Genomic DNA, 25,560 nt, shown 5'->3' on the forward strand with positions numbered 1-25,560 from the left:
TGTTGTTTCTTTTATTTTGATTAGCAGGGAGAAAGTTAGTTTCTGTTTGTTTATTGTGTTGGCATTAGCTCACCCCTGAAGATTTTGCTTTCAAATTGTTTTCTTTTTTCAGGAAATGTTTTACACACAATAATAATAATGCCTTGAAAATGAATGAGAGAACAATAAAATAAAATAAAAAATGAGTAATTAAGAAGTATTGTGTCATTTGTTACACCCTGACTAGGCCAGGGATCATAACAATGATGAACTTAAACTGTAACTGACCCAAGAGCTGTATCATTACAAATATATGCAAGTAAATTTCAGTCACAAGTATGAGATTGTTTGTATTTTACAGGAAGATTTTAAGATTATTTCCAAATTTGCATTAAAAAGAAATAAAATGTCTTAAATTGAATTGGTTTAAAAATAAAGAAACCATGTGCAAATTTGTCACTTTACTGATTTTAATGTTTTGCACATTTGTGTACTTTCCTGATTTTAGTTTTTGATAATGTTGTCATTGGCCATGATTTTGTTAATAGTGGTATCTTTATAATTCAGCACTATATATCTAATTCCTAATGTAATGTTTAATGTAAATTTATATAATAAATCAAAATAGAAGTACAACTTTTCTCTTTCATGTGGAACTATAGTATGACATGATATAAATTCAATGGCTGCTGTGCTGATCTAAGCACAGACAAACAGCCTGTTGTGATGTTTTTGCAATGTTTTCTCTCGTAGCCTCTGATGATGCTTCAAACAGATCAGTTCATACAGATCCTTGAAAAGATGCAAGTATTATTCAGTAAAACTGTTGCGGTGTGACCTGAAATCTGAATACACACCACAATATAAAAGACTTTGCATCCTTATAATGTAGGTCAAACCAGTGCACAGCACACACACACACACACACACACACACGCACGCACGCACGCACGCACGCACGCACGCACACACACACCCACGATTTTCCCATGATTCTGAACAGACAACTATACAAAATAACTCGTCATTTACTAGAGGTTCTGAAAAAATGTTAATTGCTGTAGTCTATTTAAAAACATGGATTCAAATGAATCTTTTAATCAGTTTGAATAAATTTTTCTCTTATAATAGGCTTGTTCGAAATGCATCAGTGTTGCGCAGACCGATCAGCATATGACATCAAAGTACCGCAAGAGCGACTGGAGAGCATACGACTCCTTATGCTTTTGAATTGCTCTAACGGTACTTTGATGTCATACATCTATCGGCCTGCACAGCGCCAATGCATCTCGAACAACTTCACGTGCTTCAGTACTGGATGAAGCCGTGTTTTTGAACGCATATCTTGAATGAATGATTCAATGACACCATATTTTTTTAACAGTCACTTGTCGCCACCTAGTGGCGCAACAATGTAATTGATACAATCTATTTGAAACGTCAAGTTACTTTCAAAATGTGATTTGGACATTCAAAATGCCGTGGACATCAGTGTTTATACCTGAACTATAAACTTTTATTCCAGTAGCCTACTTATGTGATCATTTTAATTACTGTAACAGAAATAATGATACTGTTGTAAAAACTTTGTGGAGATGTTGCATATAGGCTTTCTAAAGGCTACATTATTGCTCTCCCTGCCTCAGTGCAGCGCCAACACAGATGTGAATGTTCGCTGTGATCATATTCGTCAAAGCTTTAACAGACGAACCACTGTCATTTAGGATTAAGATTGCGAGGGTGTTTGATCTTGATGATTAATCGTGCAGCTCTACTATCATGTGTCTCTTAACGGAAACGCAGTCTCTTTTCAGGCTAGACAAAATTATTAGACCGAGTTTGCATGAATAATTTCAGATATGTAACGCTGTTTTAGACATATCAAATTTAAAGTCAAAATTTAAAGTAACGGTTTCTGTTCTCAGTTCAACCCAGTGAATTTACCTGAAGTGTATTGCTCTGTTGGTCGGTTCTGGGAACGCGCACTGGCTGAAACCTGCAGATATTTGGCCAATCACGAAAGTCGATTGCGTAACCAAATACATCCCTCTATTATTATATATATATATATATATATATATATATATATATATATATATATATATATATATATATATATATATATATAGCGCTATGTTTTTGTGCTGAATTCGTATCGCTTTCATAGGCTATTGAGTAAATAAAATAAAGAAATCCTTTCCATTTCCTTAAAACAATCTAGCCAATTTGAACTGGAATGCCGACCCCACCTCGAAATTCCCTCCCCGGACTCCGTCCCCCCGCTTATCCCCCATTTCCAGAGCATGTTTAGGCGTTAGCGTAGATATGTTTCACCTGTTCAAATTCGAAAATTAACACTGATAAATATTTCAAGTAATTTCTCTAAAACGATTTTAATCTGAACTGTCTCTCAGAATTAGGCAAGGATGCGGGTCGTAGCGATTGTGCTTCTTGGAGTTCATCTAGCCTATGCTGGTGAGTATAGGTTATTTTAATTTTACAGTATAGTGCCAGAGCTTTCTCTTAAAAATAGTGTCATTGTGTGATATGTCTCTCAGTTATTATATTACCTTGAAAGAGACCTAAAAGAAGAATGCGTATCAATATTATGCGTTTGTAATCTGAATATGCATATGATACGCACTTTATGGTGTGTAGGCTACACACGAGCCCCACACCACGAATCCTACCCAAGACTACCAAGCGTATTATATAGGCCTACGCGCCATAAAGTGCGTCATATGCACGCGAAAAATGCGTATCATATGCACGCCAAAGCTCATTTTGGCGTATATATTCCACGATATTACAAACGCATTCTCAAGTGAACGGGTTGGTTTCAGATAAAGATCAGTTTCATTTCTAACCCGAGAAACAAACGCTTTTTTGCCCAGAGACTGATGATGACCAACTTGCTAAACCCACAATATGCTATTGATTGTTTTGTTCAAACAATACATCTAAAATAGCCTATAACAGCAGAATAAATAATAGTTACTTTTTATTTATTTTATTATTATTATTTTTTAATTAGATCCACGGTTCTTGGGGGAAAAATAACTTGGAGAATTTGACTGCAGTCTATGGCCACTAGATGGCAGTAGAAGAGCACGAACAACCTTATTCTTGCCTCCGAAATAATAATTTGTAAAAATATATAATATAGCTATCTTTCTGTAAAATAGTGGGATCAATAACAAGTGAAAAGAGTGTACTGCAAAGTATTTTTTGTTGTTTTCATTACAATATTGTACAGTCTTCAAAAATACATTCAATAGGCTAAATGTCGTTCTTCATTTGTCTTTGTGTGATGAATGTGAGATCTAATGCACACACCTGTCTAACAAATGTTCATTTTCTGGGTCTAAATATGTTATTTGTTGTAAGCACTCAGAGCTCATATGAACTAAAACCAAATTCCCTGTGTATATTCTAATAAAGTTTGGCTAATAATGTTGTTTCTGACTAAATGGTTCTAATTCAAATATAGTACTCCTACATCTTGAAAAAGTTATTCCAATAACTGGCAAAATCCCATTATATATACATTTAACATGTAACAATGTTTAATTAAAGAAGATGACTAAAATTTTTCTCTCTGTTTATATCTCTGTCCAGGAACACACTCTCTGAAATACTTCTACACTGGTGTGTCTAGAGGCATTGACTTCCCAGAGTTCACTGCGGTTGGTCTGGTAGATGAAGGGCAGTTTATGTACTTTGACAGCAACACAATGAAAGCTGTGCCAAAGACAGAGTGGATCAGACAGAATGAGGGAGAAGATTACTGGGACAGAGAGAAACAGAAACTGATTGGCAGCCATCAGGCCTTTAAATACAACATCCAGATTGCAATGGAAAGGTTTAACCAGTCAAAGGGTAAGTTGGTAACAAACCCACTTACACACACAAATGATCTAGAGATTTCTGTAGTATTATGTGTGTGTGAATGAATAGTGCATCACATATGAGTATAGTATATGTAGTATGCAAAACACAGATTAATTTCTTTGTTACGAGACAACTGGAATGACTGATTTAGTCAGATTTACTCACCATCTGATTATCAGGAGTGCCTAACAGAGAAATATTAATGTACTATTAAAATATAAAAATTATTTACAATATATAAGTTTCAGTGTTATGCACTGAATGAATAGGGCAGTCTCAGCTTTTAATGATATAACGATGTTCTCCAAACTGTCGTCGAGTTAATCATTTAAATGGTGGCTGTCAACTTTTTTTTTTGTTGAGAAAATAGCCTCAAAGATTTCAGTAATTTTTGGCAAAATTAGAGATTTTTTCAAACTACAAACACTAAATTAAGACCAATAAAAAATATATTTATAATTTTAGAAATACGCACTTCCCTAACTGATAATTTTGTACTGATGATGTCACCAATCTTACAAATTACCTTAACCAGCAGGTCCAGCAGCTAAACCAGCTCTAACCTACATTTTAGATTATCCAAACATTCTTCCAAAATATGTTGTGACTTTCTGATTGACTGATGATTTTATTCTGACTATATGATCTGAGTTTTCATATAATATACATTCATTGTCTCTTTTCCTCAGGTGTGCACACAGTTCAGATGATGTACGGCTGTGAATGGGATGATCAGACTGGAGAAACAAATGGGTTCCGCCAGTATGGTTATGATGGAGAGGACTTTCTGTCTCTGGATTTGAGGGAGATGAGATGGATTTCCCCAGTACCGCAAGGAATCATCACTGTACTGAAATGGAGCTATAACAGAGCTGAACTTGAGGGCAGAAAACATTACCTCAACACTGTGTGCATTGAGTGGCTGAAGAAGTATGTGGAGTATGGAAAGAGCAGCCTGAAGAAAACAGGTACATCAGTTCTTATCCAGCAGTGAATATTCCTAAACAATCTTGTTCACTAGAAGAAGAAAAAATATATATTTATACATTTTGTGTCTTGATGTTTAGATTATTTAAGCATTACAGATAATGTGGTCTTTGTGGAAATGAATAATAAAAATTTTCTTTAAACCAAGGATTGAATGGGAGGAACTTATTGCAAGGATATAGACCTTTTCTCAGGCCATGTCGTGATGTACTTCTATTATTTGTAATATATTGTATATACCTATAATTTATTAATTCAAAGGTATGCTGGGTACTTATAGAGCTTGAGTGCAGTCTAGTGATCGAGCCCCTCCATTGAAAAATCAAATCAGTTGACCTTTTTCTTATTGATATATTATAGGAAAATATGAATTCTTGTTTGGGACTGTAGCAACTCTCTCTCTCTCTCTCAGTCTCTCCTCAGGTGTCTCTGTTGCAGAAGGATCCCTCTTCTCCAGTGACGTGTCATGCTACAGGTTTTTACCCCAGTGGAGTAACAATCATCTGGATGAAAAATGGACAAGAACATCATGAGGATGTGGATCTTGGAGAACTTCTTCCCAATGAGGACGGAACCTTCCAGAAGAGCAGCACCATCAGAGTTACACCTGAAGAGTGGAAGAAGAACAAGTTCAGCTGTGTGGTGGAACATCAGGACAAGACTGTGACAGAGAAAGAGATCAGGAAGAACAATGGTAAGAGTGATAATATGTGCAGACCATAGAATTATTTATATTCATGTTTAATGTTAATGTTTAATATTTAAAATAAAATAACTAATAAAACAAGATAACTATTGCTAAATGCAGTGGACCCTGAATCTGCCGATAAAGATGAACTGAAACAAATACATTTAAACCATATAAACCACATATGTTTATATCCTTTCATTTTGGGGTGATAGTGTGTAATAAAGTATTTTTTACATTGTTACTGTACATTTTTTGAGTATCTGAACTCTTAATTTTACTTTTGGGAAACTTCTACTTCCCTACATTCAAAAGCATTACTTATTACTCCAAATAAATGATTCTTTCATTATTATTTTTTTTGTAGCCAATTCTTTTCAAATGAACCTGTTCGCTACACTGTAAAAAAATATTTTCATAATTTGTTATCACAGCATTTTTTCTTTTGTCAAATCAACTTAGATAATTAATGTGGTTCAGATAACATCATATTTTGAGTTTCTGTTGATTAAATCAATCGCCTTCATTGTATTAACTCAATTTTTATTTTAATGAACTCAATTTTAAGGCAACCAGGTAACTTACTTTTTAAGTTAAACCAACAATTCTTTTTTACAGTGTATGAGCGATTAAAGTAATAATTCTATACAAATAGCAACACTGCTCTAATCATTCTTGTATAAGCAGAGGTGTTGCATTTTTTTGTTACATGTTTGTCATTTTCTCTTCCAGCCTCTGATGACTCCTCTAGTCAAAGAAGCATGTGAGTGAACCACAACAATATATCTTTCTGTCATTTTAAAGACAAGATGAAAATACTGAACTTGATAAATAATGCTTAGCATCATTCAATAGTATGAACAGATTTGAATTGTTAATTTTTTGTTGTAGCTTCTGGCAGTGGATCTGGCACCTCAAGTTAGACATCACAGTGGGCTAATATATGTAAGTGTGTTGTTATTATTCAGTACAACTGTCTTATGTGAAGTGAACCAAATGTAATGCTGTTGTTCCTGTAATTTTAGTTCAAAACGTGACTGAGAGAACGGATCCTGACAAATAATGTCCAGCCTTCTGCCATAGATCTCTCAGAGACGAACACAAAAACATTCTCTTCTTCTCTCTCTATATAGAGGAGGAAACAATCGAAATATAGAAGATGTTTCCTAATTTGACTATTAGCAAAACAAGTTGGTTGTAAGGGTCCTTTGTTAGTTACTGAATGACCCATGTGTTTAGATTTGTGTACAAGTACTGGTAAAGCATTTTATAAAATGTGTGTTCAAGTTTTTAATTAAAATGTTTTGAGTAGCAGAGTAGATACACCTTGGCATACGGTTTTGAATATGGAAGGGAGTGTGAAACCTGAGTGGAGGTCTCTGTATAAGCCACTGTTAAAAAAAAAGGACAGGGGATATACAGTGGCGACTTCTTCATTGTGCTATTGCAGTAAATGCTTTAGTTTCTGTTTTAAATCCTGATGTTAGCGTGGAATGTCCTTTTTGCCTGAAAAGAGAATCAGTTTTTCATGCTTTTATGGATTGTGATAGACTGAAGCATTTATTTTTGGTTTTGCAAAAATTGTTCAATTGCTTTAACAAAGTGTTTTCTATGATAACCTTTATTTTTGGTTTTAAATTTGTTAAAGAGAAGAGTTGCATTTGTCAGTTGTTGAATTTTATTTTAGGACAGGCCAAACTAGCCATGTATGTGAGCAGGAAACATAAGGCTGAAAGGTTGTTGGGGGAATATTCAGTGTTAATGTTTGATAAATATGGTAAAAGCAAGAGTATTAATTGATTTTTATTTTTATAAGTCAATGAAAGATCTGTTAACATTTGAGATGAAGTGGTTTGTAAATGGAGTGTTGTGCTTTGTTGTTGATGAAGAGATGTTTTTTACTCATTTGTTGTAACTTTTTTGTTTCTTCTTTTGATGATTTCTTTGGCTCTTATGTGATAATTGGATAGTTTTTTTGAAAAAAAAAAATGTATTAATGATGTATGATTTATTATAATAAAATTAATTTTTAAAATTCTCAAGTTCAAGTTGCTTTCTTGGCATGACATTTGGAATGTAGTATTGCCAAAACATTTTAACTGTATTTAAATGACCAAAATAATAATAGGAAATAAAAGAAAGATAAAAACAAACAAAACAAACAAACAGAAGAGGAACAGTAGATATTACAAAACAAACAAAAATCACCAGATAATATCTCCATCCTAATATTAATTATAAATAATTGCAATTATATACAATAAAGAATATGTAAAAATTTTACATATTACATATCTAATATAACAAACAAATAAAATGGATTAATCATTTTGTCGGTGTGTATGGTATATACATATTTTGCTAGTTTGGCTGTCATGTCATCCTCTTGTTATAGATGCATGTGTAGTGCAGCAGAGATGAGGCAGAATAGGAACTTCCACAAGAGACGGGTTTATTAAACGGAACAAACAGCAACCTAACACCATAAGCAAAACATAACAACAAGAACGGACAAGGAGTGCAGGGAGTGAGTCCAATAAAAAGGGAGTGCAAATGACGAAGACCAGGTGCAGGGAATCCAGGGATAGCGGGAGAGATGATGAGGAAGTGAGATCAGTGGGATCAGAGAGGATCATGGGAGTCCGGGACAGGCGTGACTGTAACACCTCTCTGCGCAGTGGACTTTTAGAGTCATTTAGAGTAAAGAATGAACTATTCACTGCTGCAAATTGTGGAAAAAATATTTCGTTTGCAGTGATGTACTTGGGACAGACAAGAAGAAAGTGTTTCTCATCCTCTATTGATTCAAATCACGGTGTCTGCATATTCTCTGTTCTCTTGGTATCCAGCATTTTTTAAGTCTTCTTTTCTCTGTTTCTAAGTTATGGTCACAGTGTTGATATTTTGAAAGAATTTGTCTTTATTTTAATGGTTTAACTGATAAGTAATTTGCCAGTCTGGTAGTTCTGTTTAAGGCAGAATAACACTTGAGTTTGTTTAGGAGGTCAAATTAGTTTAATTTTTTTTTATCATAATTATACTTCAGATGTTTGTCAATCTCTTTTTAAATGTCAGGGTTGTGGTTGGAATCAAGACTTGGCTTGAGTTTCATTAATTAGTTTAAGCATGAGTATATTTAGAGGATGAGACTCTGTGGGGGTTTCATTGGTAAGGAGGGCTTTATAATGAATATTCAGTATCGGATTGGCTGAGGTGATGCCCAAATTTAAAAGCTTTTGTTTGTATTTCAATTTTTAAGGGGTATAATTCAGCCCCACAGAAGTAAGTAAGATTAAAACAATGCAAAAACAAATCATTTTTAGACAAATACAGGTTAAAACCATATTAAACAGCCCAAATATTCTATAGCCTACATAATTAAAGGGATAGTTCACCAAAAAATGAAAATTCTGTCATCATTTACTCACCCTCAAGTTGTTCCAAACCTGTATGGATTTCTTTGTTCTGTTGAACACAAAGGAAGATATTTTGAAGAAAGTTTGTAACCAGGCCGCTTTGGGGCACCATTGACTTTAGACCTTATTTACCAGAGAATCAAGCACGCCGCCATCTTTAGAAAATTGTCTTTGAACTTCTGTTTTTGCGGTAGCCCTATATATTTCTATGGCATCGCTGTTGAAGAATAATTAGCTGGTGAAGTGGATTTACCTGTTGTAGAGTTAATGAAAGTTATCATGAGCATTGTTATGTTTAAAGCAGATGTCTTAACAAATGTTAGTAGACCGGGAAGATTTTAAAATGAGCTGTTCATTCATAAATACGTAAGATCGCTGTGGAAATACAAACCGGAAGTGAAAAGACAACGATCACAGCGCTGAAAAAGGGCAGGGCTACATAAGGTCTATAGTAGAGGAAAAAATACTATAAAAGTCAATGTTGCCCCAGAACTGTTCAGTTTCCCACATTCTTCAAAATATCTTCCTTTCTGTTCAACAGAACAAAGAAATTCATACAGGTTTGGAACAACTTGAGGGTGAGTAAATGAAGACAGCATTTTCATTTTTGGGTGAACTATCCATTTAACATGCACAAACAAACATACAATAGAAGGCTTTTCAATTCGCATATCACTAATCTTGCAAATGTTGATCTCACATTTACTTTGATAAGACAAACTGTAGGTTGATTATTCATCAAATAATCCTGAAAAATAATATTGTACACAATAAATGTTTCTTAAGCAGCAGATCAGCATATTAGAATGATTTCTGAAGGATCATGTGACACTGAAGACTGGAGAAATTATGCTGAAAATTCAGCTTTGCATCACAGGAATAAATTACTTTGCAAAATATATTCAAATAGAAAACAGATATTTTAAATTGTAATATTATTTCACTTTATTACTGTTTTTACTGTATTTTTATTAAATAAATGTAGCCTTGGTGAGCAGATGAAACTTTTAAAAACATTAAAAATCTTACCGATCCCAAACTTTTGAGCGGTAGTGTGTACTATATATATATATATATATATATATATATATATATATATATATATATATTAGGGGTGTGACGAGACGATTAATCGCATGAGATTGTCATGCGTGTCTCATCAGTAAAGCCGGTTCTGTGATTAGCGGTAAATGTCCATCACCTGCTTTCAAATGGAGCGGCACTTAATATCGCGTTCATAATCGCAGATGAATCGCCTTCGATAATGAACGCAATATTGCGTAGCTTGTCAATGAACTACGGCTCTGTCTATTAAATGCCGCTCCATTTGAAAGCAGGTGATGGCGATTTAGCAGTAATCAGGGAACCGGCTTTACTGAAGAAATGCGCGTGACACAATCGAATGCGATATATGGCCCAGCCCTAGCAACATCATATATAATATATAATATGACTAAGTCAGGTTCAGAGTATTCAATCATCTCACCAACTATCTCCAGGTCCACGGCTACCTGAGCCAGCAGGTGTGGAAGATACACTGTGCAGATGTAAGTTCCTGAGTGTCTCACTTGAGATTCTTCCAGAATCAGGGATGCATTTCCTGTTTCATAGAGGCCTGTGATGTCAATATCGGCTCCGGTCTCTGACGTCTCTGCAAACCGATCGTTCTTGCCATCATAAGCGAGGACCAGCCGTCCTTCACCCCGAAACTGATAACGCCACTCGACAGAGAATCCAGAGCCATGAACTGGAGAAGACGGGTCGACCCAGAACCCACAGTCTAACAGAACCACTTCTCCCAGTCTAGAGCGGACCACAGGAGTTTTACTGGACACACTGAGAATGACTTTAGGAGAGAAAGACAGTAAGCATAATGATTTACTATATATATTATGTAAATATAGTATATATTATAATATACAGTAACATATAATGTTTTCTGCAATAACTAAGTAACTTTGGCTTTTTACCTTTGGGCTCTTTAGAAGCTGAAGGGGCTCTCATAATATTGGACAATGTCAGCTGCTCGTCAAGCCCTTGTGCTGCCACTGAGAACCAATCAGCTTGCAGGTAGACTGGACTTTGGGCGGAGTCAGTGAGAGCAGATGTCCATCTGACCATGGAGGCGTGAGGCATGAAAGGGTTAATCTCACACTTTGGTTTGTTCACAGAGCCTTTGGGTGGGTTCAGGGCAGCAGTACAGAATGTGCCAGCTGGATCTGGAGGAGGACAGGACATTAAAGTGCAGTTATTATCAATCATCAGTTCAGTTTTACACTCTATATAACAGGTTTTATATAATATGCCATCTATGGCTGTAGTGTTGGATCTGGTTGGCATAAAGGAATTTAAATACATTATTTTTATATTGCCGGACAGCATAGACATTACACTTCTATACCATAGACCAGGGGTCACCATTCCTGCTCCTGAAGGGCCGGTGTCTCTGCAGAGTTTAGCTCCAACCCTAATCATACACACCTGAAGCAGCTAATTAAGGTCTTACTAAGCATACTAGAAACTTCCAGGAAGGCGTGCTGATGCAAGTTGGAGCTAAACTCTGCAGGACACCGGCCGTTCAGGAACAAGTTTGGGGACCCCTGCCATAGACTATACATTACAGTAGATGCAGACAACCAAGGTAGCACACATTACACAAATATTTTTTTTTTTACTTGAGGACAAGAGTTTGTAAGTTACAGCGTAGGTATTAGCGTACATAATATATAGTTCACAGAAGTCTTTAAAAGCACTGCATTGACACTGACCAGTCACATAGTAAATCCTGGACGGGCTGATGTCTGCAGGAGGATGAAGTTCAGGCATGGTCTCTTCACTGTAGGCTTCAGTTCTGACGAACATGAGAGATTTCTCTTGACTCATCGCACTGAGAAACCTCCTATATGACCGGGCTTCTCCTGGACTCCAGAACCGGACATCCAGAACCGGAAGCTGAGAGATAAGAGAGATTGTGAGGATAATTAAATACGTGATGTATTAAAAAACAAGTTGTCTCGATTACCAGCATGCAGCCAAACTTACCACCAAAACACAATGTAAATGCAATGATAGATATCTTGTATATGGTCGAAATCTCAGACATTGTCTTGCTGCTTGTTGAAATGAAAACGCTGTGTATAACTTTGCTCTTTGACGCATTAAAATCTGTCTGGTTTTCCCCGAAACATTTCTGAAGCTTGCAACACTTCACTTTTTTTATTTTCCATGTTTACGGCGCATTCAAAGTTCTGAGCACTTCAGTTTGGAATGACGCTTCAATATGACGGCCATGATTATTTTCACTCCGAAGTGCCCTTCAGAAGGTGATATATCTCGTTTGGAACGCACCGTGTAAGTGAGTGTGTGTGCGCATGTGTCATCCCTGTGACGGACTGGCATCTGTCCAGAGTGTTTTCCTGCCTAGAACCGAGACGCTGGGAAAGACTCCAGCCACCCTATGGCCCTACATAGGACAAGTGGTTTGGAAAATGTATGGAAAAGATAGATGGATGGATGTAAGAAATTGTAGTCTGCCTCGACCCAGATTCCACCCCAAAGTATATTTTAGAATGATCTCATCCCCAAAACGGCTTAATTATCATAGAAAAGAAGAAAGTCAACTGGTATATTGTTTATGTACCATTTGGTTGATCAAATCCTGAGCAAATGGTAATCAATTGTAGAATGGGTATGGGTGTGGGACACAGATAACCATCTCAGACAATGAGGTGTCACAACTTCATTAACATACAGACCACAACTGGTAAAACATGAGAAACTACATTTACATGAAGAGTGGTGAACTGTAACAGGATAAAAGGTTTGAGATTTGGATGTTCTGGGTTCATTCCGACTCTGATGAACCCAAGGTGCTACGTGTACCTTGTCACTGCTACGCTGCAATAAACTTCTTCATCGAGACCTTCAACGTCCTCATCATTTTTTCTTACATTGGCGAGCCACCCAGCGAGGGATTTCCAATAAAGTGGGAAAGGTAAGAAAAAGCTGTTTTCTTTCTTTTATGCTGGTTTTTGTCAGGGAACACCCTCTTTTAAAAAAAAATCTAGAAAGGAAATTTTAAGGACAGAAGAGAATTGTTTATTCAGTATTAGCAGGAGGAGTTCTTGAGCCTATTCTGTACAATTTTGTTTAAGATTCTAACGGAACTGAATCAGCCCAATGCAGTGTGTTGGTAGAGTTGTATTGGAATTGTTGTTTCTAAAGTAACTGAAACAAAGTGCTTAAGTTTAAAGTTTCTAAAGTAAGTGAAACTTGGTGTTGGTCTCTTATAATTCAGCTAAGATTCTAAAGTAATTGAATCAACCCAACGCAGTGTGGTGACAGAATTGTATTAGAATTGTTGTTTCTAAAGTAGTTGAAACAAAGTGGTAAGTTTCTAACCTAACTGAAACTGTTAAGATTCTAAAGTAACTGAATTGACCCAATGCAGTGTGGTCACAGAATTATTTCTAACAGTTATTTGAAAGAATAACTGAAGTGCAGTGTAGGGAGTCTGATGCACAGTGAATCTGGGAAATTTAAACAATAACCCGAAGCAGTGTGGTTTTGCCCAACGTACTGAGGCATTGTTTTAAATTTGATAAACTTAAGCCCAAACTACTGTGGCTAGGTATGTGGTTTTGTCCAATGTACTGTGACAGTATTACATGTTTAACTATTTATAGTAGTAAGATTTAAGGCCCGATGGAGTTCATTTGTGTCTGAATTAGACTAATGGTTATCTTAAAGTAACTAGATAATGTATAGTCATTGAAACAAGATATTGTGAATAGTTGTTGAATTATCACAGTTCAATAAGGTTTTGAAAATGGAAGAAATTATCATTAAATACATAGCTAAGCACGGTTCACCTGGAATATTTGACGGGATAGAGAAAGCAGATGATCCATACAATTGGGCAATGGGTCAATTCAAAAATTCCCCCAAAATGCCTAAGAACAAAGAAGGAAAAATTGCTAATGCACTTCAAGCTGTTTTTGCTTCATACAAAGTAACTAGGAAGAAAGTTGATGAGTTAAAAGCTGAAAATGAACAACTCGCTGTAGGGGTAATTTCTACAAAAAAATACCTAGCTAGTGAAACGATATGGAAAGAAGAAAAGATCAGAATGCAGAATGAGATTGCATTTCTTAAAACTAACAATGACATGCTTAAATCATCTGTGGAAAAATTGGCCAGCAATTTGGAGGAAACGAAGACAGCTTGTGAGTTTATGATCAAGAATGGCATAACTGAAAAAAACACCAGTAAGACATTGTTAGGTGTCACGTTGTGTAACCCAGTTCCAGAAATGCCAGATTTGCAGGAACATAGCTCTGAGGGTTGGGAAAGAGATTCTCAGTCATTCAGTAGTCAAGACTCTGACTGTACAGTTAGATTTCCCATGGCACCAGTTCATACTACTACAACTGTGCGTGCTATTGAAGGAAGGGAAGAGCAAATGACCACTACCATGGTCAGAGGATTTAATCCAACTGAACTAGAAACTGTGATCAAGAATGTTGGGAAATTTGATCCTGCTAAACAAGATCCATTAGATTTTCTGAAAAACTTGGAGGAATATGCAGAGATTTACCAATTTACAGACAGTGATGCATGTGTTTTGTTAAGAATGTGCTTGCCTGACACTTTGTCTGGAGCCTTAACTCAGAAAGTAAAGGACAGAACTGCAAATAAGTCAGAGAGGAAACAGGCACTGCTTGAAGTTTTAGGTGTGTTGTCAGTTAATTGGGATAAAATATCTGAGATGCACATGAGGAAAGGAGAGCACCTAGCAGCGTTTTCAGAACGATTATTGGAGGTGTTTAAAACTTTCAGTGGCAATTCTGATATCACTAAGAATGATGTCAGTTTCAAGTCTGCCTTGATTAACAAATGTGACCCACTCACTCGTTCTGCCGTGTCAATGTTTGTGACACCTCTCTCTGAGTATAATGACATTATTGCTAAAATGACACAGTTTTACAACAATAATGCGAATGCAAATAATCAAATGAAAGATGCCAAATCTAGACATCCAGTTGCTGCCTTTGGCAGAAGAGAATGTTCTAGATTTTCTGATGATTTCCATCATAGAACAAGGAGAGTAAATTCAGAAGGTGTTATTCTTTGCTATGCATGTGGAAAAGCTGGTCACATTGCAAGGCATTGTTTGGAGAAAAGGAGGGAAGATCAGGAGGTTGTTTGTTATGCATGTGGAAAAGCTGGTCACATCGCTAGACATTGTCAAGACAATGAGAGATCTCTTCAAAGCTTTGTCTGTCATGCATGGGGAAGGGATGGTCACATTGCAAGGCACTGTTTGCAGAAAAGAAGGAACGATCAGGAAGTTGCTTGTTTTGCATGTGGAAAGACAGGACACAAGGCAAGAGAGTGTCACTTTTCACATAAAAGAAAGGTGGGCTATCACGATTTGCTTAAGAAAATAGGCAATTTAGAAACCCAGTTGGCACTGTTGAAAGGAAATGAAGAAGAAGACATTCACACTTTGCCAGACACATCACTGCATGAACGACATGACTGTAACTCAGTCACAAGCAGATGATGATGTTAATTAGAAGTGTTTTATGATAGTAGCACATTTTCAAAAGAATGTTTACTATCAAAAGGGGGGTGATTCTTTATAATTTATGAAAATTGTTTTATTGGCTTTGATATGTAACTGTAATTTATAAGAAATGTTTTAATGGCATTCATTTTAAAATGAATTTAAGACATTACTGATGTTTGATGTTTTGAGATGAAATGTCTGTGACTTTGATGTGTAAATGTGAAAAGATTCTTGTGGGAGAAAGGGGGGCAACCTTGTCTTTTATTGTTTCAGATATAAGCATTGAGAAGTTTGTCTGAAATGTGTACACTCCTGGAGAAAGATGATCTGGTCAGTTGAAGGACGAGAAGGCCAGTGGAACCAGTGGAGCCATGGGACATTCTCAAGAAAACATTTTTTGAATGTGAAAAGATTCTTGTGGGGGAAAGGGGGGACAACCTCTTCATTTGGATTCTTGTTTCAGATATATGCAATGAGATGATTGTCTGGAATGGGTAACATCCGGGAGAAAGATGATCTGGTCGTTTGAGGAACGAGAAGGCCAGTTGAACCAGTGGAGCCATGGGACATTCTCAAGAAAAAGAACAGTGATCCATGATCCAGAAACCCAGAGATTTCCAGACCTGCAAGATCCAGAACCCCAGGCCTAAAAGTTCTAGAAACCCTGAGAACCACCATGGGATGAATGAAACTGATGGAGTGACACAGACTTGAACAACAATAGTGACTGCTTCTTCTAGAAGGACTTATGGTCCAGGTGGAAAAGAACGGACAATGAGAAGAGAAACAAGAGAAGATAAAACAGCTTCAAAGACTACGGACAGACGTCCTTCCACCTAGATGGAAAACAAGTGGGCAAAAGAACATACCCACACTAAGAAATGCACAACGACAGACTCACTGCACATGGCACTAGAATGAGACAAATATATGCATACTTGGATGCAGAAAATGTATTATTGAATGCTGAATGCACACATGTGGATAAAGGATGTCCACACTGAGAAAATGGACACAATACACAGGACAAAATGAAAAAGCACGCGCACACACACACACACATTATATTGTCTATTGATTTTTGATTAGACTTAATAAAAACAAACCAATTTGCTATTATTACTGATGCAAAGGAAAGATTATGAAAAAAAAAAAAATGCATGTCGGAGATTTAGCTATTGCCTATTCTGGTTTCATTTGGGATGTAACCTTTAAAACCGCTGTATGTGTATGTATCTTCCTTGTTATTATGTTTAAACGTCAAATTGCAAATAACTCTAACTTTAGGACACTCCCACTGGCTGTGATGGTCCTTGAATGTCTTCTCATTCAAACCCAAGATGTTTGTATTTCATTTTGCCAAATTTTAGATAAAGTCTCTTTGATAATTCTGGCCAATTGGATGGAGCTGAAACCAGTGTGCATGAGGTGATGACCCGATGACGGGTAAGATTCTCTTTTGGCCAGCGGAGGACAACCTAAGGCAGGGCTTCACCGCCACTGGGCACCTGCCCAATAGAGAACGGGAGGTGTAATCTGTGAAAATGGAGTGGTTGTGATGCTTCTTTTGGGCCAAGAGCATCAAAGAGGGGACTGTAAGAAATTGTAGTCTGCCTCGACCCAGATTCCACCCCAAAGTATATTTTAGAATGAGCTCATCCCCAAAATGGCTTAATTATCATAGAAAAGAAGAAATTCAACTGGTATATTGTTTATGTACCATTTGGTTGATCAAATCCTGAGCAAATGGTAATCAATTTTGGGTATGGGTGTGGGACACAGAGAACCATCTCAGACAATGAGGTGTCACAACTTCATTAACATACAGACCACAACTGGTAAAACATGAGAAACTACATTTACATGAAGAGTGGTGAACTGTAACAGGATAAAAGGTTTGAGATTTGGATGTTCTGGGTTCATTCCGACTCTGATGAACCCAAGGTGCTACGTGTACCTTGTCACTGCTACGCTGCAATAAACTTCTTCATCGAGACCTTCAACGTCCTCATCATTTTTTCTTACAATGGATGTACAGTACTGTGAGGGTAGTCCTCCCTCTCTCTGCTACTCTTCTTTCCCCACCAATGTGTCTTGCTTGATCCATGTTTCCAAACAAAATCATCCTGAAGCAATCCTGATTTACCAAAAGATGACAGAAAAAAAGAGTCTGAAAATAGGACACCTGAGTTGGCTTTCAGCTGAAATTGCAATTGGTTGTGTTTGGAATACAGTAATTTTAAGAACCTTTTCACAGTAATATTAATTTTCTTCTGCAAAAACTCAGCATTTTGTTTTAACCATATAGTGTTTTGGTTTCTCTATGAAAAAATGGGTGGCTCTTTGTAGCTCTTCACCATAGACAAGTTGCCGGCTCAGGGTGCTGACCCACCATGTCCGATTAGAGACAAGCGAAGATGCATTTAATTTTCTGGGAATAACCCATTTATTGTCACCACTCAACAGACTGGGTTGTGTTTTGGTTGTGTTGTGGTTTTCTATAAATTAAAAAACAGTAACATAAACATGAATATACATGATAATAATAATGAATTACAACAATTAAACATATTGGCAATAATACAATACAATAAAATAAGGTTAATAATTAAACATGAACATTAATCACAAAAGATATAAAGCAAATCCAATATTATGGGCAGCTTCGATATTATGTGCAGCGCACAGCTGTAACCTGACACCTTGTTAGCGCTGCAGCTTGTATGGCGTCACTCTAACTGGGCTATGAACTCGCATGCGTGTAGCAAGTTGTTTACAACAATTCTCCCATTAAATATATATATAAATACAGCGAAATTTGCTTCAAACAGGAACAAAAATGTAATAAGTTAAATCTCTAACACACACAATAATGAATATATATATAAACATCCGAACTAGAAGTTACAAGCACGCTTATGAATACACATATGTACATATCTACATCGTGGGGATAATAACTCGTTTACAAGAGCAAATTAAGTTTACATCGGCTACTGATTTATGGATTGCAAATTTACTTTTGCATTCACACACAACCCATCGTCCAAAAGGCAGTTTATAAAAGGATCATAAACAATTATGCTGCTATAACTTCAGCGTCCGTCTCCGTGTCCCGCTGCATTGAACTACAGTCCCTGTGAGGGCGGGGGAGATCACGTGATCAAGGTTTCTGGACGCGGATTGGCTCAGGTAAGGCGCTGTGTATGAGTGTACCTCGAAATACAGAGTGAGATTAATAGAGAGAGGTTAGAGTGACAAAAAACGATAGCCTTTTTTACACTCTAAATATAATGCATATATATGGCAACTATAATTTAGAAGCTACATTATATATTAACTCCAAATATGTATATACAGTGCTGCTTGGAAGTTTGTGAACCCACTTGCAGAATCTGTGAAAATGTGAATAATTTTAACAAAACAAGAGGGATCACAGTAAGATAGCTATTTTACATAAACAATGTTTACATAAAGTCCACAAGACAAAAAAATGCTGAATTTATAAATATGACCCCATTCAGAAGTTTGTGAACCCTTGATTCTTAATACTGTGTGGTTACCCAGCAAGCAATTTTATGTCTATTAGACGTCTAATAGCCGTCAAAACATAGCCCGGCCGTCTAGGCTAAAACCAGGCAAAATTTGGGCTGTCAGTGAAAATCTAATAGACGTCTAACCATAACCAAAAAATAGACTAGTCATCAATTAGACGACTATTAGACGACTACATATATATGTCTAATAGACGGTGAATATGGATCTAGGCTAAAATAAGGCTGAATTTGGGCTGTCAGTGAAAATCTAATAGACGTCTAACCATAACCCAAAAATAGACTAGTCATCAATTAGACGACTATTAGACGACTACATATTTATGTTTAAAAGACGGTTAATACGGGTCTAGGTTCAAATAAGGCAAAATTGGGGCTGTCAGTGAAAATCTAATAGACGTCTATCTATAACCTAAAAATAGACTAGTCATCAATTACACTACTAATGAATGATTACATCTATACATGCAATAGACAACTAAATAATGACTAAAGGATTCTTTTCACTTAAATATAACAGGTTCTCATAAATGACAATCCGTCCAAACAAATTAAATATAAAAGGTTTTATTTAGAAAAAGAACTCAAGATAATGCACAATGATAAAAAAAATTAAATTTTACAAATACAATACAAATAAACATTAAAAGAAAATTACAACGTGTAACAATAAAAATATATTGACAAAAAAAAAATAACATTGACAAAAAAAAAAGTTAAATAAAAAATGTTAACAATATTTTTTGGTTTATAAAACAACCTGATTAATTTTCAGTTCCATAAATTCCATGTTTTATGAAAAGCACTCTGAATTACCTTGAACATTGTTGTTGAAATGTGCTATACAAAATAAACTTGCCTTGCCAAATCAAAAACTCATACATAATGATCAAAAGATTAAAAGATATACAAGGCTTCCATAACAAATAATAGTAGGGCGCACAGGTTTCATGTTTACCCCCTTGTATTTAGATAATTACAGAGTTTTAGGGCACAAGGAAACACTACAGTACATGTGCATGTATGTTAATCTAACCACGTTTTACTCTGAGTCTGCACTGTTACCCGCTAAAATGTCACGGTTCCTACACATAATGTACATAAATAATAAACACATGTCAAAATGAAAAACACAGATACTTACAAGACCAAAAGCAGGAAAGAATTTGCTTTAACATTTGCTGTTGCTTGCTCTCCGTCTCCAACAGTTGTAAAATGCGGAAATGTTTATCGCGAGATCTGGCAACAGTGATCGAGAGTCAACGTTCAAGTCTCGCGTTGCCAGTGGTCATGTCTCAGTAGAGCCACAGTTGCCATCTAGCGGTTGAGAATTGTAAATTTTTATTTAACTTAAAATTAAATACAGTCATATATGTGTGTGGTATATAATTATAATTAATATATGGCTTGGCTATACCCTGATATATATATGATATCGTAGAATGTAGGATTGTGTGACAGCAAAAATATGCTGTTTCAAATATATACTTGCATATAAATGTATATACTTGCATATAAATGTATAAATGCAAGTATATCAAGAATCCCACAAGCTTTGTGGTCGAAAATGACTTAACACTATTTTGGTTACACTCATTGCTGGTCTGAATCAGGGCTATAGCCAAGCCGTAAAAACTAGACTATAAATTGCCTCGATTTCGCTGGGTGGACTAAAAGCAGACTACACATAGCCTATCCAATTCAGAGCTAAATCGTGACTACATATAGACCATGTCATGAAATGCCACTTAAATCTTGTAGAAATCATTGACATTGCGAACATGATGAGATATCAACCATCTCAAGCACTTCCTGTCCAAAAACTACAATAAATCAGGATTGACTATAGGTGGGCTACAAATAGCCGGTCTGACTATGAGCTAAATCGTGGCTACGCACAGCCTACACAATATAACATGTCATAGATGTGAAACCAAACACCTTGTAATCACTGTTGACTTCACTTACATGATGCAATAACATACAACTCGCAAGTTATTTTGGCAAAAACGACATGTAACCAAATGAAAGATTGTTTTGGCTAAAAGTGGGTTACACATAGCCGGACTATATCGGGTCTATAGTTAACCGAGACGGTGAAATGACGGCTATTGCTTGCTGGGTACCTGGATGTTCTATGACTGTTTTCTTTTCTTTTTTTTCTTTTTTTGTGATGGTTGTTCATGAGTCCCTTGTTTGTCCTGAACAGTTAAACTGCCCAATATTATTCAGAAAAATCCTCCAGGTCCCAAAATTCTTCAGTTTTCTGGCATCTTTTGCGTATTTAAACCCTGTCCAGTAGTGACTGTATGATTTTGAGATCCATGTTTTCACACTGAGGACAACTGAGGGACTCAAACTCAACTATTAAAAAAGGTTCAAACATTCACTGATAATCCAGAAGGAAACACGATGCGTTAAGAGCCAGGGGGTGAAAACTTTTTGAATTTTAAGAACAAGGAATAATGTACTTAATTTGTCTTCTGGAAAACATTTAAGTATCTTCTGTTTCTTTCTAAAGAGCAGTACTAAATGAAAAAATATATTTATATTTAAACAAAATAAGAAAAATCTGAACATCTTTATCCTGTTCAAAAGTTTATATCCCCGGCTCTTAATGCATCGTGTTTGAACCTTTTTTAATAGTTGTGTTTGAGTCCCTCAGTTGTCCTCAGTGTGAAAAGATGAATCTCAAAATCATACAGTCACTGCTGGAAATGGTTCAAATATGCAAAAAACTGGAACTGTTTAACTGCTCAGAACAAACAAGGGACTCACTTTTAAGGCTTTAGATCTATATAGTAATCTAGCTTTAAATTGAAAATATTCCCAATTAGCACCATGTGACTCAAACTAATTTTTTGAAAATATTTTTTTTTAACTAATTCCATGATCTCATCATTAAGATTTTTATCTTTTAGCAGAGAATTGTTCAACTTCCAATAACTTTGCAAGGTATTCTTCCTTTGATTTGTCTGCAAATTCAAAGTGATCATTCTAAGTGATCTGAGAATGGAGCATACTGGGGATTGACATCAAACACATATTGCAATATCTGCTGAGAAATCAGAAAAAAAGTCTATTCTAGATAGAGGTTAGCAACTTATTCCTCCAAGTATATTCCTATACATCAGGGTGATAATAGCTCCATAAGTCAGCAATATAGAGATGATCACACAAAGTACAAATAATGTAATTATGGAGGCCCATTTTAGGAGGAAATCTGTCAGCTGAATTATCTAAAACATCATTAAAATCTCCAGCAATAACAATAAAAGCCTGTTGATGTTTATGTTTTAAAGCTTCAATTTACCCCTGTAATAATGAAATAGTAGACTTGTTGGCAGAACTTAAATTGTTACCATATTAGATATTATAAAAGTAGCATTATAGTTTATTGCAAGAATAACCCATCTTCTTTCTGTAGAAACCAAAGACTCAACTGTCGAGATTGGATATGTGTTTCAGACACCGGTTCATACAGAGGCATTCCCCACTAGCGTCTTGCAAGGTTGAGTTTCTTTTGAAAGGGAACATTTGGTTTAATCACCAAAAAACAACAGTACAGTATGTTCTTCGTTCAGCTTAGTACTTTTAACAATCAGTTCATTCAATAGCAAATAATGCAAGATACATGTTTCAAATCACCCTTGTTGCTGAAATAATTACAGTTACACAGACTACAGATGACACATTAGGAAATATACTTATATTATAATTTACATAAAATCCATATTGTTTTTAATAGTATCTATGTGATATCAAAAGGTGTGATGTATGACACAGTCATACCCATCACAGAAAACTTTCTGCATTTTTACATTTTATAAACATATAATTTAGTATGATTTATAAGCAAATGAGTGGACGAATTCACGTACTAAGTGTAGGCCTAATTTCCTATGGCAAGCTATTTTAACACTGCCATAGTGGCTCAGGCTGCAGAGTGAGCAGACAGTTTTCTCATGCCTGATAGCGGCAATTTGGTTGATGGGACAGCTATTTCACTGTCTTCAGCCTCTTTTGTGCAATTGTTTTAGCGCTTATGCTACCAAGCACTCGCTCATTACTCTAATTACTCTATTCTTGTCAGCCCGACTGGAAATGCATTAAGCTGAACAATTGTGTGAATGAGTTCACATGTAAGAGTAATTTTTCTTATGGCAAGCCTCTCCATGGTCAGCCTCACTTCATGTGATCGGTGCAGCCCTTATGCTACCAACACTCCCTTCACATGACTGGCTGCATTTACTTGCTGCAGCATAAATTGTTGTGCACTATTGCCTGTGTTTGGCACTGCATGACTACATGACTGTTCTGGTCAGCTCCGCTGTTTCGTTGAGCTAGAACTATTGTGTGAATGTGTTTGTGCTTAAAGGTGATTTCCTATGGCAACATCTAAGTGTGTTTGCCTTTCTGTCAGCTGTTCTGCTGGTTGTTGCGTTTCGGACAGATTTTTAACCGTTCTCCGCACCTTAGCTTTTGGAGTCCGAGAAGATAGCTAGCCCTAGGCCATGTGTGCATGTGTGGGTCTATGCTGGCATCCAAGCTCCCATTTCTGCGGTTGGTGCTGGCTTGCCCAATCGAGTGATTTGACTGTTTCAGAGGTTTTTCCCGCCAATCAGGTTTCTCGGGATACCTAGGTGACTGGCTCATTCTGGCTCAATCCAGAGACTTAGTGTGTCATCACAGGGATGTCCTTCTCCATCACCTTCGGTCTCTTGGTCTCAGGTTGAATGCTCAGTAGAGTGTCTTAACTCCTCAGCAGACCACTTTCCTGGGTGTCCAACTCGATTCTCTCTCGATGCAGGCCCGTCTGGCCCCTGCTCAAGTTTCCAGTCTCCATGCATGCTTGGCCTGTTTCAGGCTCGGCCATCATGTTGCGGTGGGCATATGTTGCAGGCTTCTGGGGCTCATGGCAGCAGCCTCTCCTGTATTGCTTTGGGGTCTCCTTCATATGAGACCATTCCTGTGGTGGATGAAACTCAGGGGCATCCGACTTTCTTGGTCTGCCTCCCATCTGCTAAGTGTCGTGCGGTTGCCTTTGTGCACTTTGAAGGTGGAAGACACCCCCTTTTTGCTTCAAGGGGTCAAGATAGGTGTAGTCTGCCATCACTAGGTTGTCACAAAGGACGCTTCTTTAACTGGTTTAACAGTCTTCGAGGGCAGATCAGAGTGTGGTGTTTGGACGGGTGAGCTTCTCTTGTGGCACATAAATTGCCTGGAGTTGCGAGCCATCTCTCTGGATCACTTCCTTCTGGACCTAATGGGCTGTCATGTCATTGTCAGGACAGACAACATGGCAGTGGTGTCCCGCGTAAATCGCCAGGGGGGCTTGCGGTCGTGCACCCTGGACAGGCATGTGCACCGCCGCCTCTTTTGGGCTTGGGACAGGTTTCTTTCGCTGAGAGCAATTCACGTTCCAGGGGACTTGAACGTAGAAGCAGACTTCCTGTCAAGGCAGAAGCTCAGGTCTTGGGAGTGGATGTTGTACCGCCAAACAGTGGCTCAAATTTGGAGCATGTTCCGCGAGACAGAGTTGGGCCTCCTTGCATTGCAGGACTTGATGCAGTGCCCTTTGTTGTTCTCCCTGTCTCATCCGATACCTCTGGGGATAGATGTCGTCGCTCATCCGTGGCCAGATTGAGACCGTATTCTCTCCGGTCAAGTTAATCCCTGCAGTCCTTTGCAGAGTGAAGGAGTGTGGAATCCATCTCCTGGTAGCCCCATTCTGTCCATCTCAGACATGGTTCGTGGAACTAAGCTCCCTGGTGGAGGGGTCCCCTTGGCAGATTCCTATCAGGAGAAATCTGTTGTCTCAGTTCCAGGGCAGGATTTAGCATCCTCAACCCAAGATATGGAGATTGTGGGTGTGGCCGATCAGGTGTGTGTCCCACTAGGACTGGGCGTCTAAACAAGAGAAACTATAGAGAAACCTGTTACGACAGTTTTTCTGTTCTTTGGAATATACCTCGTTTATGCCACTGCGGTCAAGCCTATGGAATTCTAAATTAAAAATAAATAAATATACAAAGAAATGTAAAAAAGCAAAAATAAATAAATAAATACAAAAATATACATAGAAAAGCAAAAAAAAAAATTATTTATACATTTATTTACTTATATATATATATATATATATATATATATATATATATATATAATGTATGTATATTTATTTTTCCACGTTTATTTATTTTATCTTTTATTTATTTATACATTTATTCATTTCGATTGTTATTTATTTCCACATTTATTTATTTCCATATTTGTTCATTTCCACATTAATTAATTTCTACATTTCTTTATTTTTACTTTTATGTATTTTTACATTTCTTTGTCCGTATGAGGAGGGCATGGTTTACCTCAGACATAGCAATCAAGCTCAGAGCAGGCTAGAGGCCACAGTGACAACTTCTGGTGTCGCCAATATACAAGAAGTGTAGACACTGATACCGGGATGAATGATTTAGA

General features: G+C 36.9%; 1 protein-coding gene and 1 pseudogene across 1 annotated transcript; one reads left to right on the forward strand and one right to left on the reverse strand.

The window, feature by feature from the left end:
* Positions 1 to 2,268: 2,268 nt before the first annotated feature.
* On the forward strand, positions 2,269 to 7,497 carry LOC125275686 (major histocompatibility complex class I-related gene protein-like). Its single transcript, XM_048202870.1, has 7 exons — positions 2,269 to 2,454; positions 3,598 to 3,858; positions 4,560 to 4,838; positions 5,270 to 5,551; positions 6,278 to 6,308; positions 6,437 to 6,490; positions 6,571 to 7,497. The coding sequence occupies exons 1-6, from the start codon at positions 2,406 to 2,408 to the stop codon at positions 6,483 to 6,485; spliced, it is 951 nt and encodes a 316-aa protein (XP_048058827.1). The 5' UTR covers positions 2,269 to 2,405; the 3' UTR covers positions 6,486 to 6,490; positions 6,571 to 7,497.
* On the reverse strand, positions 7,016 to 23,742 carry LOC125276250 (annotated as a pseudogene).
* Between the last annotated feature and the right edge of the window lie 1,818 nt (positions 23,743 to 25,560).

The sequence above is a fragment of the Megalobrama amblycephala genome, linkage group LG9 (genome assembly GCF_018812025.1).
Source record: "Megalobrama amblycephala isolate DHTTF-2021 linkage group LG9, ASM1881202v1, whole genome shotgun sequence".
Lineage (NCBI taxonomy): Eukaryota > Metazoa > Chordata > Actinopteri > Cypriniformes > Xenocyprididae > Megalobrama > Megalobrama amblycephala.

What these genes read in the sequence shown, in the direction of transcription:
- LOC125275686 (XM_048202870.1), top strand. Translation starts at nt 2,406, where the DNA reads ATGCGGGTCGTAGCGATTGTGCTTCTTGGAGTTCATCTAGCCTATGCT. An exon ending in AAGGTTTAACCAGTCAAAGG is followed by an intron (nt 3,859 to 4,559) that starts GTAAGTTGGTAA and finishes TCTTTTCCTCAG; the next exon opens with GTGTGCACACAGTTCAGATG. An exon ending in GAGCAGCCTGAAGAAAACAG is followed by an intron (nt 4,839 to 5,269) that starts GTACATCAGTTC and finishes TCTCTCTCTCAG; the next exon opens with TCTCTCCTCAGGTGTCTCTG.